This window comes from Sphaerodactylus townsendi, linkage group LG08, assembly GCF_021028975.2.
Source record: "Sphaerodactylus townsendi isolate TG3544 linkage group LG08, MPM_Stown_v2.3, whole genome shotgun sequence".
NCBI classification, from domain to species: Eukaryota; Metazoa; Chordata; class Lepidosauria; order Squamata; family Sphaerodactylidae; genus Sphaerodactylus; species Sphaerodactylus townsendi.
Genome location: NC_059432.1, coordinates 79219863 through 79236727, shown reverse-complemented (window position 1 = coordinate 79236727; position 16865 = coordinate 79219863). Strand labels below are relative to the sequence as shown.

General features: G+C 43.6%; 1 protein-coding gene across 1 annotated transcript in view; it reads right to left on the bottom strand.

The window, feature by feature from the left end:
* Nucleotides 1-1443: 1443 nt before the first annotated feature.
* SGPP2 (sphingosine-1-phosphate phosphatase 2) overlaps nucleotides 1444-16865 on the bottom strand; it is a 31923-nt gene continuing 16501 nt past the window's right edge. Inside the window, exons 3-5 of the mRNA XM_048506672.1 lie at nucleotides 15988-16167; nucleotides 13271-13360; nucleotides 1444-4023 (exon numbers count right to left, since the gene is read on the bottom strand). Of these exons, the coding sequence (XP_048362629.1) occupies nucleotides 3490-4023; nucleotides 13271-13360; nucleotides 15988-16167 (804 nt within the window). The 3' untranslated portion in view covers nucleotides 1444-3489. The remainder of the gene's footprint in view (nucleotides 4024-13270; nucleotides 13361-15987; nucleotides 16168-16865) is intronic.

Genomic DNA, 16865 nt, shown 5'->3' with positions numbered 1-16865 from the left:
GATCTTATATTAGCAACATTTTTTTCCTCAGAACTGTATGGCTTTTCTGCAAACACCGGCTCAAACCTATGTTTTGCTGAAATAACTTTTAAAAATTCTACCCTTTCTTGAAGAGCCTAGAGCAGCATACATGATTTTCTTTATTTTATCCTTACAAGCGCAGGTTCAACCCAAGGTCCTCTAGTGAGTTTCATAGCCAAGTCGAGATTTGAACCCAGCTCTTCCCATTTATAGTCTGACTCTACTCCTCATTCTACCTCAGTTGCATGGAAGTATGAAAAGGCAGGAAATAGATATGCTTAAACTCTTGTACGTGCAAATTCATCACAACGTTACCCCAAAGCAGTTTTCCCCATCTAGCCTCTCTTCTCATTTTTAGTGCACTACTGGAAGAACAAAAATCACCAGGAAAAGGTCAGCATCTTCTGCTAATTTCCCCCTAAAAGTAATCTATATTAAGATTATATCGAGAATACAGCCAGTCTCTTGAAGCAGCTAATTCTGTCTGAGACATATACATTTCTATTAGTGGAAGCTCATTGGCTTCAGGCTTCTAACCTTCATAAGCCTGTATTGCAGAGCAGGGGTACCACCCAGTATGCAAAGGTGCCTCAGATAAATGCAAACACCTCAGCCTGGCACAAGTGGAAATACAGGAAAAGAGAAGGGATTTAACACCATATTGTATAATACTGAAGCTTTCCCCCTTCTGTGCTATTAATTTTTAAGATTACTTTCACACTTTCACACTTCGATTCCAGTTAACTCCCCTGTCGTGTGAATCTAAAATATTTATTGAAAGATTCCAGATAATGGTTATATTTGGTGTTATGTACGCAAAGTTGAAACCACAAAATGATTTCTGATCATGCTTAGACTGGCATCTCCACTAGCTTGAGGACGGGTTCAGTGAAGAGATGTGCCCATTCCAGGACTCAAACGCATAAGGTTTTTCTGTTCGTTTTTAAATAGCTTTTTTTTTTTTGGGGGGGGGGGGGGGGTTTTAAATCCTTGCTTGAATCTTTAAATGACATCAGAACACCACCATTTAGTAGAAAAATGATAAAGGGAAGAAATAAAAGGGTAGGGCCATTAGTGACAAATTAAAACACACACTGCATCTACACTTGTTCTCAATTCCTTAGCCCTACTGCTTCAGTGCTCAAGGCCCAATAGTCACAGCAGCTGTGATTGCTTTACCAGTTTTGGGTAAGAACATGGGCACCTCATTTCAGATTTGGGGCCAAATGGGCTGTGGGATCGGTGCAAACAGTTGTTGATTGTTAGTATCTTGAAGAACTTCTGCAGCCTGATACCCTGTTTCTCCGAAAATAAGACATCCCCTGAGAATAAGACGTGGTAGAGGTTTTGCTGGAGTACTAAATATAAAACATCCCCCGAAAGTAAGATGTAGCAAAATTTTTGTTTGGAAGCATGCCCGTCGAACAGAACACCAGAGCATGCAGCTGTGGAGCGGAAAAATAAGACATCCCCTGAAAATAATCTTTGGGAGCAAAATTTAATATAAGACACTGTCTTATTTTCGGAGAAACACGGTAGTGTTAAAACCAAACCCTGGACAGTAGCTGGAACATCTAAATTTTCTGGTATAAAAATAAAAAAAGGCTGCTGTAACAACTTGGCCCAAGGACACTGTAAGAGTTTAGGTGAGCATTCAGAATTTTAAAAGTTCCATAATGTGTGTGTGTGTGCTGAAAGAAGGATTGATCTCAAACAAGTAACAAGAAAACCTGCCACAGAAGAACATCAAGGTTAACCTATCTTGCACCATCTCAGTAGGAAGTGTTAAGAACACTGCAACTTTGATCCTAATCACTACCTCTGTGGTAAGTGGATGACTGTTCTTAGGATATGAATTTGGGTGTTAAAATTGTTTTGCTAGATGTGTTTTGGTTAGGCTCAGCCTTTCTCAGTCCATGGGTGGACAGTAAAGATGAATAGGAGCAGTCAGTGTGATACAGCAGCAAAAAAGACTAATTCAGTCTTGGGGTGTACAAATAGGGGCCTAACATCCAAATCTCAAGTCCCGCTATATAGTGCTTTGGTCAAAACACACCTGGAGTAGTCACTACAAGATGGATGTGGACAGAATAGAGAAGGCGCAGAGGAAAGTAATGATAATGATCAGAGGCCTGGAGACCCAACCCTACAAGGAAAGGCTGAGGGACTTCAGAATGGTTAGTTTTGGAAAGTGAAAGGTGAGGGACATGACTGCTCTCTTTGAAAGGCTGTCACCTAGAGGAAGGCAGAGATGTTCCTGTTGGCAGCAGAGGATAGGACTCATAATAATGTGCATAAATTACAGGTGGAAAGGTATCAGGTGGTTATTACAAAGAATTTTTTTTACAGTAAGAGTAATAGGATTATGCATCCAGATAAAGCCAAACTGAAAATAAACCTGAAAAATCCAGTTCACCGTTTCAGGGTTTATTTTTGGATGGAAATAAATAGCAGTAACATAAGCGAGCTGACAAGAAGATCCTGAAAAATGCCAAAACATTGGCATTTTTTAGGCATGCCCTCACCCCTACCTGTAGCAGTGCTGCACAGCAAAATGCTGGGTTGTCAGAGCTTGGAGGCAGCTCACTTGGAGGTGGACTCTAGGGGCTCCTGCAACCCTAAGTTCAGGATTCAGCTGTCTTGAAAATTTCCAGACTATTAAACCTGAATCTGAAAAACACCCCTAAAGAGTATTTCAGCAGTGGAATTAGCTGTCTAGGGAGGTGTAGGCTTCCCCTCTGTGGTATGTTCAAGCAGCAGCTGGATGATCACTATCAGGGATGTTTCTAGGCTGATCCTGCATTGAGCAGGGATTGGACTGGAATGCCTCTATGGCCCCTTCCAACTCTATGATCCTATGATCTAGCCAGCAGTACAGTTGCCAAGTCTGCACCTCCTGAAGAAGCTTATTTTTCACTGACATCCCCTATGAAACAAACTGCTGAGGCCAAAGGTCAGACATTAACAGTGGCATCTCTCTTTTCCTTACCTTTTTCCTTTGGTCTCTCATCTTACTCCAATTAACAAAATACTTGTGGAACACTTACAAAAACCCAGAGCATTCCCTTTGTAAGGATACTTTCCAATGCATCAATTTGGTGGCATCTTGATTCCAGTACATCAGCTATAATGTATAGCTTGAGAAACTTCACATTTTAGGACAAGGATGACAGCTAAGCATCTAGGATGGCAGAGTACTAGGTTGCTGCGCAGCCGAAGGTTTGCTCAAAGGCAGCCAAAGTCACTGAAACAGGAGTAGTTTCTTATATTCCACTTCTTTCATGCTAAATTGCAGCATATTTTGTTTGCACAGAAAGGTCCTTTTGTGTTTTTAATACTAGCTGTTTTAGACCCCAGTAAAGAAAGGCACAACACATTTGGATGGAGATGTTTCTGATGCACAACTTGGATTGCACCCCCGCAATGTGGGTTGAGTCCCCCCCCCCCACCGCTAAAGTAGTACAGCACTTAGTTTAAGCCTAAGATCTTGTGCAGTAATGGGACAAGAACTGTAGCACTAAAGCCAACTGAAGTGTAGGTTATGAACTTATAGGGCACTTCAATTTCTGTTTGCTGTTTGGCTACACGATCATCAATAGAAACCTTGTACCAAGAACACAGTGATCTAAGTGCCATGCTTTTAGCAATCTGCCGTATGACCACTAGGAAACCAACACCCACCAAGAACCTTAAAAGTCCTGTGAAGACTGACTCAGCAGTGACTGAAGGGCTGACAACTTCAGCTGAGTACTTTGCTAAGTAGTGATTACTCATCCAACACCCTATTATGCTGCCTGCTCCAGCTGCCAGAATTGTAGTGGTGTCTGCTCTTGTAGGACTGTACCAATCAAGTTTGGGGTAGTTGTAGCACAAGAGGAGGGGCACGACAATGCAGAATATGGGGCACCACGGGCTGGTGAGCATCAGGCCATCAAGGAAATCCCAGGTGGGATACGTGACAACAATCAGGAGCCCTGAAATCAGACTGCCAACAATCACGTCCTGCAAAGACATACACATGGTTAAGATTAAATATGATGCATCAGAACCACTTACATTGAAGACACCATCTTTCTCCTACACTTTAAATAAATTTATTTCCTGGATGTGTATTTAACAATGTTGCTTTACAAACACTAGCTGTGGAGTTGGTGAATGCATTTAGCTATGAAATATTAACATAAATAATTGAAGAAAGCAAAAACAAATAATTGACTAAAAGCGTTAATGCTTTGTGGGACTCAGCAAGGCTAGAATTTTTTTTTTTAGTAAGAGGTCACCACCCTAAACCAATACAAGCAAATACATTTTTTTTAAAAAGCCATGTGATTAGGTTAAATTAAAGATCTTTAAAATGCCAGAAGCTTGCCTGTCTTCTCACTGGCTCTGCAATAACTGCCCAAGCTATGCATTTTCATGTAGAAAATTTAAATGACTTCTTGAGACTTTTTGCAGCATAAAAGCAATACAACAGAATAATAGATCAGCAGCACAAGAATGATCAAACAAGCCATAAAACTACATTAAGAAGCCTAAAATGTCTCTCATAAAACAGTCCTTAGATTAGAGGCAAGCTATAAAACAGGTAAAAATCAGATGAAATCCCTCAGTGAGAGGCCTGGCTGTAAAAAAAAAAAAAAACAGTTTTAACTTGTCACTATAAAGAAAATACTGTAGATGTCAGCCAAGCCTAAAAGTGAAGAGCATTCCAAGGGCAAGGTGCCACTACAGCAAACGCTCTGCCTCTAGTTACTATCTATTTCACATCTACATATAACACAGGCCTTGAGAAGAGGATCGTAACTAGCAAATTGGACAGAATAATGGTAGATTTACCTCAGACTTGATTTATCTGAAACAACTACAGTCTGCTTTTTTTCTTAAATGCTTGTAAGTAAAAATACTGGCTTTTATTTAAATCAGTCAGAACAGAGAAGACTCAGAAACTCCCCCTCCCTTTTTCTATTGTATTTTCTTTTTTTAAAATTGTAAGCTGCTTTGGTTCCCCACTGGAGAGAAAATAGGATACAAATAACAAAATTCTTTAATAATAAATAATGGAAGCAGATACTTAAAGAGAGCCTCCAAGCCCTATTTGTGGCTATGACTTTGATGCTTTGTCACCTTATACTACCAGGATAATGATTAACCAACAATATTACATTTTTAATTTACTATTTTTTAAAAAAATGATGGTGTTTAAGTGGGTCAAGATTATTCACAGTCCTTTCCCCTTTTCAATAAATTCCTTGCAGTTCTTGCAGTCCTTTCAGGCAGTGGCGTAGCTACCACAGGGTAGGGGGGTGTGCGCCTGGGGGGCAGCAAAAATGTATTTTTGATATTTTTAGTGTTTTTACTTTGTCGGCCAGCAGGGGGTACATTTTAGGATAGTGGCAACAAAATGTCAGGATATTGTCTGGCGACACTCCTGCTGATACCAGCCAAGTTTGGTGAAGTTTGGTTCAGGGGTCCAAAGTTATGGACTCCCAAAGAAGGTGCCCCATCCCCCATTGTTTCCAATGGGAGCGAATAGTAGAAGGTTTTGAAGGTTCATAACTTTGGTCCATAATTTATCATTATCAGAATGATAAGCTGAGTACTGAAGTCAAAGCTCTGCTCACTACCTGAGTTCAGTCCTGACAGAAGTCAGTTTCAGTTAGCCAGTTCAAATTTGAAGAAGAAATAGAAGAAGAGTTGGATTTATATTCCACTTTTCTCTATCTCAAGGAGTCTCCGAGAGGATTACAACTCCTCCCCTTCCCCTCCTAACAGACACCCTGTGAGGTAGGTGAGGTTGAGAGAGAACTGTGACTTGCCCGAGGTTACCAACAGGCTTCGTGTGTAGGAGTGGGGAAATAAATCCAGTTCACCAGATTAGAATCTGCTGCTCATGTGGAGGAGTGTGGAATTAAACCTGGTTCGCGAGATTAGTGGCCGCCACTCTTAACCGCTGCACCATGCTGACTCATCTTTCCATCCTTCTGAGGTCAATAAAATTGCTGGGGATAAAGTGCAGGCAACTGGGGAAGGCAATGGCACAACATGATGTGATGTCCCCCCATGAGTCAGCAATGTCCTGGAGCTTGCACAAGGGACTACTTCTATATTTACATTTTTAATATCAACAACTTATTTACAGGAATCCAGGAGGCAGGCATTATCTGTACTTGACTAAGTTAAATGTATAGCCAATATTATTTTAGTTGCATCTACACTAACCCCTTTCATCCATTATGTCCATATTCATTTACTTCTAAGAACCCAGATGATGTTCCTCCTCAGTCACAGAGGGTCGGATCCTATGAATCCTTCCCTCTAGTGTTTCATCAGCATTAGTCGTACTGTCAGGGCTGCGCTTTGAGGTGGAGGTCCAAGGCTTGGATTCACAGGTTCAGTTCAGCAGGAGTGGCCCGGTAGCAGGCTGAAGCTTCACATATGAAGCGTTCAGCGCCATCTAAAGTGAAATCATCCTTGGAGTGACAGCAGGAGGGGGCAAATAACTATGTGGAGGTTTATAATCAGCAACTTGCTCCATTTATACTGAAGATAACAGCTCAATAAATATCACAAAAACAGTGAAACAGACAAAGGTTTTTGTATACTGTGGGTGGGGACTCCACAGCTATGTACAAAAATGCTACTTAGATTTACAGAGATGATCATATTCCCTCAAAAAACTGGCCTGATCAATAATGAGCATGCTCATTGTTTTTGATTGCTGAAGGCACTAGAGCAGTGACACCCAACCTTTTCTCACTCACGTACCTCTTAGCAAATCCATTTCCCTAAAATTCCCCACATTAGCAAACCCCTTACATAATTTTTTCCCCCCCCCCCCCCCCGAAATGCTCTGACATGTAGCCCTGGAGATTGGGAACCACTGCACTAGAGAATCAGTTAAAGGGCTGCAGGGAAAGGAAAACTGGAAGAGGAAAAGAAACTGACCAATTCAGGTCATTTCCCTCTATAGGCCCTTACTGGCAATTTAACTACTCTTCGCCTTTATTTTTGGTTATGGAAGACAAGCAAACTACCATGGCTTCCTGAAACAAAGCTTCCAATGACTAATTTGCTGAAGTAACAACTCTGAGAAATACATTTTAAACAAGTTTGAACAATCGCTTTCCGTCAATCCACATCTTTCCACGCCCATAATCTCACCACTTAATTTCATAATTTTTAGAGGATTATCTTTTCTTCATTCACTTTGCAACAGAAGGCTGACATATTAATTAGAAAAATGTAGAAACCACCACAGAGGCAGGAACATGGTATGAAGCATATGAATGTTGCATCTTCCAAATTCAGCACGGGCATCTCCAGGTAAAGACACCTGTTACTACAATAATTAAAAACTGAATTTTAAACAAACAGCCTTAAACCAGATTTGTTAATTTAAAGCTCAATTTATAAATCAAGCAGATGAGCCTTTTGAGAACTTCATTACTGCCCCTGTCAATAATACCGGAGAATAAAAATTCTAGAGGCCATGAGCGTATTTACAACCCACTATAGAGGAAAAGGAACTGCTTTTTCCTAAGCTACTAAAAACCTTGGGTGTTCAAAAATATTATTAATAATAATAGGTTTTTATATCCTGCTTTTTCTCTACCTTTAAGGAGTCTCAAAGCGGTTTACAAACTCCTTCCCTTCCTCTCCCCATAACAGATACCTTGTGAGATAGCTGAGGCCAAGAAAATCCCAAGATGACAGTGACCAGCCCAAGGTCACCGAGCAGGCTTCATGTGTAGGAATGGGGAAACCCACTTTGTTCTCCAGATTAGAGCCTGCTGCTCTTCACCGGTACACCACACTGGCTCTCACGCCCACGACTGTTGCTGGTTTTAGAATATTATTGTTTTTATGGACCATTATTGGGGTGATAACATTGCCTTAAGAGTACTATATTTACCAGTAGGTTGTAATGCTATGATGTAAGGTTGATTCGACTTTTAAGGTCCCTTAGCTGCTACTAAGTTTTACTTAGCCAACATAAATGGTCAAGTATTGTTTATGCAGTTATTGTTTAAACTAATATGTAAGCAGCTTTAAGCACCTCATGTGCAAAGTGCGGACCATAAGCATTTTATACAAACAAAATACTGTCTTCTTGAAGCTTAGTCTGTATTTCTGCTTTTCACACAAATACAAAACTCTAACCTGGTTACTCTCCTCACTGAGCCATGGAAAGAACCACATCTTAAGTGATGTGCCTCTGAGGATGCTAGTCCCAGATGTGGGCAAAAATACCAGGTAAGTGAGAAAGAAATAATAACCGGACAGGGACAAAATCTTTATATATATAAAAAGCTAACAGTGTTTTTGTTAGTGGTAGTATAACTCAGTAACTGCTGGGCCAATTCCTCTGAAAATTCACAGCCACTATAGTCAGCCAGGTGAGAGTGTTTTTAGATGTTCACATACCTGAAATTTCACACCTGGCCCAGGTAAAACGCCTTTTTCCTGGCGCTCCATGGTGAAGGACATGCAGCTGCCTGTGTGTAACTATCACCCTCAGAATGTTCGTGCAGCTTAGAATGTTCACTCAGATGGCCAGATAGGAGCAGTGGAAACAGTACATAGGCAATAACTGGAGTGGAAATGAAAGAAATACACACGAGGGAGAGGGAAGAGAGGGGGAGGGAGGGGAGGCATGCAAGGGAAGAGAAGTGAGAGAGGGGAGAGAGTGAGGGGTGGCATGCAAGGGAGGGGAGGCAGGGGGCCCACCATCTTGATATGACCCACCCACCCTAGCAGAGGGAAAGGGAAGGGAGGGAGGGGGTGAGGTGGCATGCAAGGGAAGAGAAGTGAGGGAGGGAAGAGAGTGAGGGGCGACATGCAAGGGATGGGAGGGAGGGGCCAGGCACCCTAGATTCCCTGAATACTGCGGTTACAGTTAAGAAAACCAGGCACGCATTACTCAGGAGTAAGCTCGGTACAGCAACCGTGACATACTTTGTATGGCTGCGTCACGCCCCTCAGAGGGTTTCCTCAGAAGCGACACCCATTGCCACCAACCAAACTTACTCCCAGGTAAAGGATCGTGACCAGCCAGCCTAGATGTGTCGGAGGGGTGCCTTTCCATTCCCCCCCTCCCAAGGAATGCGGACACACACATCAATGACATCGCACAGTATCAGGCTGCGTGTTTGAATGAGCACGTACTGCTGGCCTCTGCAATTCATTTGCTGCTACTGTTCCTTTCCCATTTCACCACAATAAGCCACAGCAACGTGTGGCCGGGCCCCGCTAGTCTATATATATAAAAAGCTAACCGTGTATTTGTTACTGATGGTGTAACTCAGTAATTGCTGGGTGTACTCCTCTTAAACTTCCCATACACACTGCTCAGCCAAGCGAGCATGTTCAAAGCATCTTCGGAGACTCAGGCACTCCTCCTGTGCCAGGGAAACCTCTTCTACAGTCCCAACAACACTTCTTCTGCAGCCTCTCCAAACGCTCAACCCAGCTGCCGCTGCCACGTTCTACCGGCTGCTGCGTCACCTCACACTCGCCCATTCCCCCCAACTCTCCCTCCTCCTCCCATCCCCACCAACTGCGCATGTCCCAACTGCTACAAAACACCCTCGCTGCAGCAAACTCACCCGTTGCTGAAATCAGCCATCCCTTACAACCCCTTCCATCTGCGCATGTCCTGCTGCGCGCAAGGGCCAAACGCGCCAACAACACCCTCGCTGCCACAAAATCGCCCGTCTCTGCTACCAGCCAGACCGTCCACACCCCTCCTCCAGCTGCACATGCACCCCCAATGCAAACGGCCACTCACACCCTACGTCAGTGGTGGTGAACCTGTGGCACGGGTGCCAGAGGTGGCACTCAGAGCCCTCTCTGTGGGCACGAGCAAACAGAGTCGCCCCCCCCCCCCAAACACACGTCTAGGCTGGCCTGGGCCACTGGGCTGATTATTAGCATTAAACCTAAGACCTAGTTTTGGGGAAGCAGTGTAGGTAACCCTGTTAAGCGCTGTTAAACCCCACTGATTTTCATGCAAAGAACTAAAGCGTGATCCTTTACCTGGGAGTAAGCTCGGTTGCTGGCAGTGGGGCTTGCTTCTGAGTAAACCCTTCTAGGGTCGTGATTCACCCGTTGGAAAAGTTGCATGGTTGCTTCAAAGCAAAGCCACCGACTACCAGCTAGCTTACTCCTGAGTAATGCCAACCGTTTTTCTAAACTAAAACCTCAGTATTCAGGGTAAATTGTCGTGTTGGCACTTTGCAATAAATAAGTGGGTTTTGGGTTGCAATTTGGGCACTCGGTCTCGAAAAGGTTTGCCATCACTGCCCTACGTAATGCAGCCGCTCCTCCTGAACTCAGGCAATCCCCCCATGCCCCACACTAATTCCCCCCCCGTCCTCCAAACTCGCACAGACTCACACTCTCACAAGGACTCTGCCCCCGCCCCCAGCGACCAACTTTCGCTCCCTCAGCCACCTCGCTGCTTCATTTGCACGCCTTCAGCTCCCGCAGCGGAGTGCCTCTGCGCGCTGCAGCTCGCCATTCACCTCCACGAGGCAACTCCACGGTTCCCTCACGCCACCAAAGCAACCCATACTGCCCACCCACCACCCCCACACTTTCATACAAACACACACGTTTCCGTTTCACATGTGAAGGGAGGGTTCCCCCCTTCTCACGCAGGTAATCTTCACTCTCTGTGTCTCACCCTAACACACAAAGCCACTACTCTCACAAACGTCCACCTCCTCCATACACACTATACTCTGCCCCCTCTCACATTCCACCATTCCCACACGTCCACCTCCTCCATACACACTTCACTCTGCCCTCCCACACATTCAAACATCACATACACAACTCGCCACATCTGTCTGCCTTCACTTACTCCTTTCTTGCACGTTACCTTCACTCTCAATCTCATCCATTACTACCACACACAACAAATACTCTCACACACATTCCCCCCTCATCCTCACACATTTCACTCTGCCCTGCCTCACATTGCACCACCCACACACATCCACCTCTTCCTCTCACACTTCAGTCTACCCTCCCTCACATTCAACCATCACTTCCTCACACATATTCTCCATATCTCTCTGCCTTCACTAAATAATTTCCTGCACGTACCCTTCCATCACTGTCTCACCCATTACTACCACACAAAACAAATATGCACACACACACCCACCTCCTCACACACTTCACTCTGCCCTCCATCACATTCCACCAGTCACACACTTCTCCCTCCTCCTCACCCACTTCACTCTGCCCCCTCTCACAGGCAACCATCACATACACAATTCCTCACCCATATTCTCCACAGCTGTCTGCCTTTACTTACTCATTTATAACTACCAACAACAAACGATCTGTCCCTCACACATACACAACTCTCCACCAACTCAACCATCTCTTCTCGCCCACTGCAAAGAACTAACTCTGCACCAACTCCACCACCTGCTCTCTCCCACTGCGTCTACCTCCCATGTACATAGTCCTCTTCCTGGCTCTCAAACACAGGGAGAGGAAGATGGATCGTCCCCTGCCAAGCTGCAGGGGACAGCCCGTTTGCCTCTCCCTTCTGTTCCTAACCCCCCCCCCCCCACACGTAAGCCACAGCAATGCGTGGCTGGGTCCCGCTAGTTGTCCATAAAAAGGAAAATAAAGCAATGCTGGTTTACTAGAAGCATTTCAGGGTTTTATTTGATTGTATAATTTCTGAAGTACCATGCAATCCCACTGGCAGAACACAATTAAGAAAACATTGAATAAACTAAATAAAGGTTTATATTTTAATATTATTGAAAACATTTATATGTTTATGGTTACATTATTTATATATCTATAATGTTGTTACTGGACAGAAGCTTAAAACTCTCCAAAGGTGTTGGTTGATCTGTGTATAAAGTTAGCAACTTTTCCAGCACAAACCAAAAATTATGTTCCTTTAAACATAAAAAGGTTCAAATGAAGTTGTTGTGTCTACTATAAGAACATCTAGGAAAAGCTTAGAGTAAGAAAAACAAATAAAAGCATCAGAAAGATTAATATTTCCAGTTCAGCAAAATTCTTCTTGATGATTTTGCCCTTTTTAGTTGCCTACAGTATTTCCTTCACATACTGAACTGTAGGTTGCATTCAGTGCAAAATTTCTACTTCTGCCAGAGCTCATGTACAAGCAGAAATGCAAGAAAAATAGCGTGGGAGCCGTTTACACAAAGTCAAGCTTATTGCATCTCTGCTTGCGTTACGACTTATGCAAAGTCTTGTGCAAGCAATTAAAGGGCAGTATAATATATTTAGGTAGGGAAGTGCTATGCGTTTCACAAGACCTTTTACAAGCAGGAGCTGTACTAAATCTATTTATGTTTCCACTTACACACTGGATCCAAGTCTGGATCCACAAAATATGGCTTCTAAGACTACAAAGAATGTCAACATGGGTTTTCACAAGTTCAAAATTGGTTATTGAAATTCTAATGCAAAATGAAGACAATTACAACAGCGGAAGACAACTTTGTGACAATGGGCCCAGAAGTGGCAATGAACTGCCATTTGTTCAATGGTAGCAGGCAACTCCCTACCCTCAGTCTCCCACCCTGACTAATTTTAGCATTGAGAAGAAAAAAGGAGGCAATAGCATTGACAGTAGTGCTCTAAGAATTTCCTCTATGGTAAAGACCATAGACATTGGGGAAGATTACTAAAACACCGAGAAGGAGGAGTAGGAGTTTAGATTTATACCCGCTTCTCTCTCCTGTAAGGGACTCAAGGTGTTTTACAGACTCCTTTTCCCTTCATAACAGACCTTGTCAGGTAGGTAGGGCTGAGAGAGTTCTGAAGAACTGTGACTAGCCCAAGGTCACCCAGCAGACTTCATGTGTAGGACCGGGGAAACAAATCTAGTTCACCAGATTAGATTCCGCATGCTCATGTGGAGGAGTGGGGAATTAAACATGGTTCTCCAGATTAGTATCCGCTACTCTTAAGCACTACACCATGCTCGCTCAGTTTTCCATCCCTCTGAGGTCAATAAAATGAGTACCCAGTTTGCTGGGGGTAAAGTGCAGAAAACTGGGGAAGGCATGGTGTGGCACCCCCCATGGGTCAGTAATGTCCTGGTGCTTGCACAGGGGACTACTTTTATATTTACTTTTTTAATATCAATAACTTCTATTCTAGCATCCAGGAGGAAGGTATACATCCAGGTATGTACATGGTAGAAACACAACAATATTTGGTTATATGCACAAAGAACAGAACTTACCAGAACTGTGTGCATTCCAGTGTAAATTCTGCTGAGGCCTACCAGTGCTGAAAATAAGAAGGCTCCCATCAGTCCTAGTTCAAAGGGGTACTGCAAAAATAAGAAGGGGAAAAACACTTAACAGTTGGCATTTACACCGATCATGAATGTCATACAACCAGGCAGGCACCAGAAATCATAATGTATCAGTGGGCTGGTCTACATCTAGAATGTAGAATTCAGACAATTCTGGAGTGACATATGTTGTGTGAGTTAGCTCCCACAACAACCTAGAATGAAAAACCTAGTAGGACGCATGCCCATTTTCCTAAGAACTGAATTACCTGCATTCTTAGGAAAGGATTTTTAAAAATCAGCTTTACAGCAGAGCCTAGTCATAGGTCCATTCCACACAACACAAAGAAAGACATCTGGGGGATGTCTTAAAAAGAGGCAACTGCTTCTTTTCACTTCGCACACCCAAAATAAGATGTCTGGAGTCATCTTAAAGAGAAGAGGCTTCTGGTGTGTTTTCTGAACAGCAAAGGTGTCAGAAGGCAAAAGAGACTTCTTCCTGCCTGACTTTCGCTCTCTGGTCAGTGTAACATTTTGTGTGCAGCTCAGAGGCGTATATAGGCAAACTGGAGCCCGGGGACAAAACCTGAGTTTGGCGCCCCCCCCCCCACTGGTATGGACGGCCACCCTCCTCCATCACGACCAAACAATGATTTTTTGCACCAGCTCACAAAACACCTCCCACCCCCAGCAAAACATACATGGCTCTCTCCCCACCAACTCTCTTTCCTAATTCTGTCCTCACACCAACACTATGAGTTAGGCTGTTAACCTGAGAAACAGCTCCAAGCCAGTGCAGGTGGGTATTAAGCATGTAAATCTTTCACAAATCACCCCCAGCAAAATATTCACCAAACAAATGTCAGCATCATCTCTCACGAAACACCTCAAGTGGAATCCACACCCAAACAGCATCACTTTCAATGGTGCTTAAACTAGGGAGCCCAGATTCTTCTTTTAAATCCACCTTAAAGGGAGAATCTGGGGTCCCCAGTTAAAACAACATTGAAAGTGATGATGTTTTGGGGTGAATTCTCCCCCACCCTGAAACAGCATCACTTTCAATGTTTAAACTGGGGACATCACATTCTCCTTTTAAGTCCATGCCAAAGGGGGTGGATTTAAAAGGAGAATCTGGGGAAATTTGGAGGGTACCTGCTGCCAGAAATGCAATTGTTAAGCTAGCAGCACCAAACTTTCAGGGTATATTTAGGAGACTTTCCTGGTGATACCACCCAGGTTTGGTGAAGTTTGGTTCAGAGGACCCTCAAAGGTGTAGCCCCCATCTCCTATTAGCTCCCATTGGAAACAATAGGGGATGGGGCACCCCTTTTGAGAGTCCATAACTTTGGACCCCCTGAACCAAACCTCACCTAACTTGGGTGGTATCATCAGGAGAGTCTCCTAAAAAATCCCTGAAAGTTTGGTGCTGCTAGTCTAAAAACTGCACCCCCTGCAGGCCAAAAACAGAAAAAACACTAAAAAATTAAAAAGCACACAAACGAACCTGAAATTTGGGTGCTGTGTGGTTTCCGGGCTGTATGGCCGTGTTCTAGCAGCATTCTCTCCTGACGTTTCACCTGCATCTGTGGATGCCAGCCACAGATGCAGGCGAAACGTCAGGAGAGAATGCTGCTAGAACACGGCCATACAGCCCGGAAACCACACAGCACCCAAGTGATTCCGGCCGTGAAAGCCTTCGACAATACATTGAACCTGAAATTTCTGCACCCTCCACAGGGGGGACGCCCGGAGACATGGGGTACCCCATGTCCCTAGGCAAATACGTCACTGGTGCAGCTGCAGGGATTCTCCCTGTCCCATTGCTAAAGGTTGCCTGAAGCCTACTTATGTCACATCATCTTTTAGTTAGTCTGCTGACAATATTCTTTCCTCAAAATGGAATGTGTCAGGGATTAAACCTAAAATGTTCTGGATGCAAAGCAAAATTTCCATCACTGAACTATGGCCCATCACCAATGACACATATCCTTCAGAATTATATGCAATGGCTGGAGTGGTATTCTTCCTTATCTACATTTGAAACAGTGCTATTATGGTTATTCCCATAAATATTTGCTGTCATAAATTTTACAGTAGAGATAATCTAGTCTGCAATGGACACTAAATAAGTAAACTGTGAAACAAACAGAACTTAACTTGGATGAGCTCCACATGAATCTCTTTCAAGGTAAATAACTCGATAACAGAATATCAAATGAGATCCAGTATACCATGCAATAGATATTAGGATAACATATTCCAAATTCACAAATATGCAATACATATACAGAAATGGGACCTTACAGTGAAATGTCTCTGAAGGAGCTAGATTACTGCAGAGGCAAATTCAGTTAGAGAATTATTAAGAAAGAGATTAAAAATAAAGCTACAAACATCATGATGCTATTAAATAAATAGTTAGTCTTTTGGGGCAGGCCCAGTTTAAGCAACTGGAAATGAGAAAATGAGTAGGACAAAGGCAATTGAGTTATGCCACACAGATGCATACAGTTAAAGCTACTGTGAGGCACTAACAACTGAGAAGTTTGCCTGAGGTGATGGGGAAGAAAGAATACACTAGGCCTCAGTTCCTAGCCAATTAATAGAATTATTGGACTTCTTCTGTTTCTATCTGCTTGGATCAGTGGCATGGTTCCTACCTTATATTGGTCCACCGTCACAGCAACAAAAGTAAATGAGATGGCTGTTGCTGCCATTGCATGGGTGGATGGCATTCCATATTCTGCAGTTGTTCTTTTTTCAAGCTGCACAACAGGTGGTGAACAAGGACGTGGCCACTTTAGTAGGTCTTTTGAGACTTGGCCAATGTACATAACCACCTGGAGAGAGCAAAATGTATTTCAGAGCATTCATTAAAAAGAAAACATCAAAAGCAAGACACCAAATTTCCATATTCAAAGTGGGCCATGTGGCAGTTCCACATCAAGCTCTCCATGGAGAACTTGCAGCTGGTATAGGGCTGCATGTCCCCATGGTAACCATTTGGACGCACTATTGTTTTGAATTGGTGAAAGCTCATATTTTTTAGGGAGCTGCTTCCTTTTCTACGTTAGAAACAAAGTTTTCAACACCTTTACTTTTTAAAATCTTCATCAAAGTTTTGATCAAGTGTTGTTTAAACTCGCCAGTCTTCCGCTTCTCCCCACTCTTTTATAATGGGGTTGGCAGTGAGTTCTTACTCTGGAGTGGCAGATCAAAGAGCAATGCTGAGCCCTGGGGATTCCCATTTTCTTTCCTCGTTCTTCTCAAGGTCAAGACCTTTCAGCCAATGCAGAAGAGGAGTACAGCTGGGTGATGAGCGAGGGCAGGGGCAAGCACAAATCTCCTGTTGCCTGGCCTGCAGCAAAGTGGCCCATGTGGAGGTGCCAAGAGTCATAACCAAGTGGTGATTTCTGCACTGTGAAGTGGCCACCAAAACGAAGTTGACAAGGAACAGTGGCAGTTGAGCCCTGCCGTTGATTCTTTGCCCTTGGGAGTGGGGCCTTTGCTACCTGGCCCGTCTCCACCTGTCTTCATC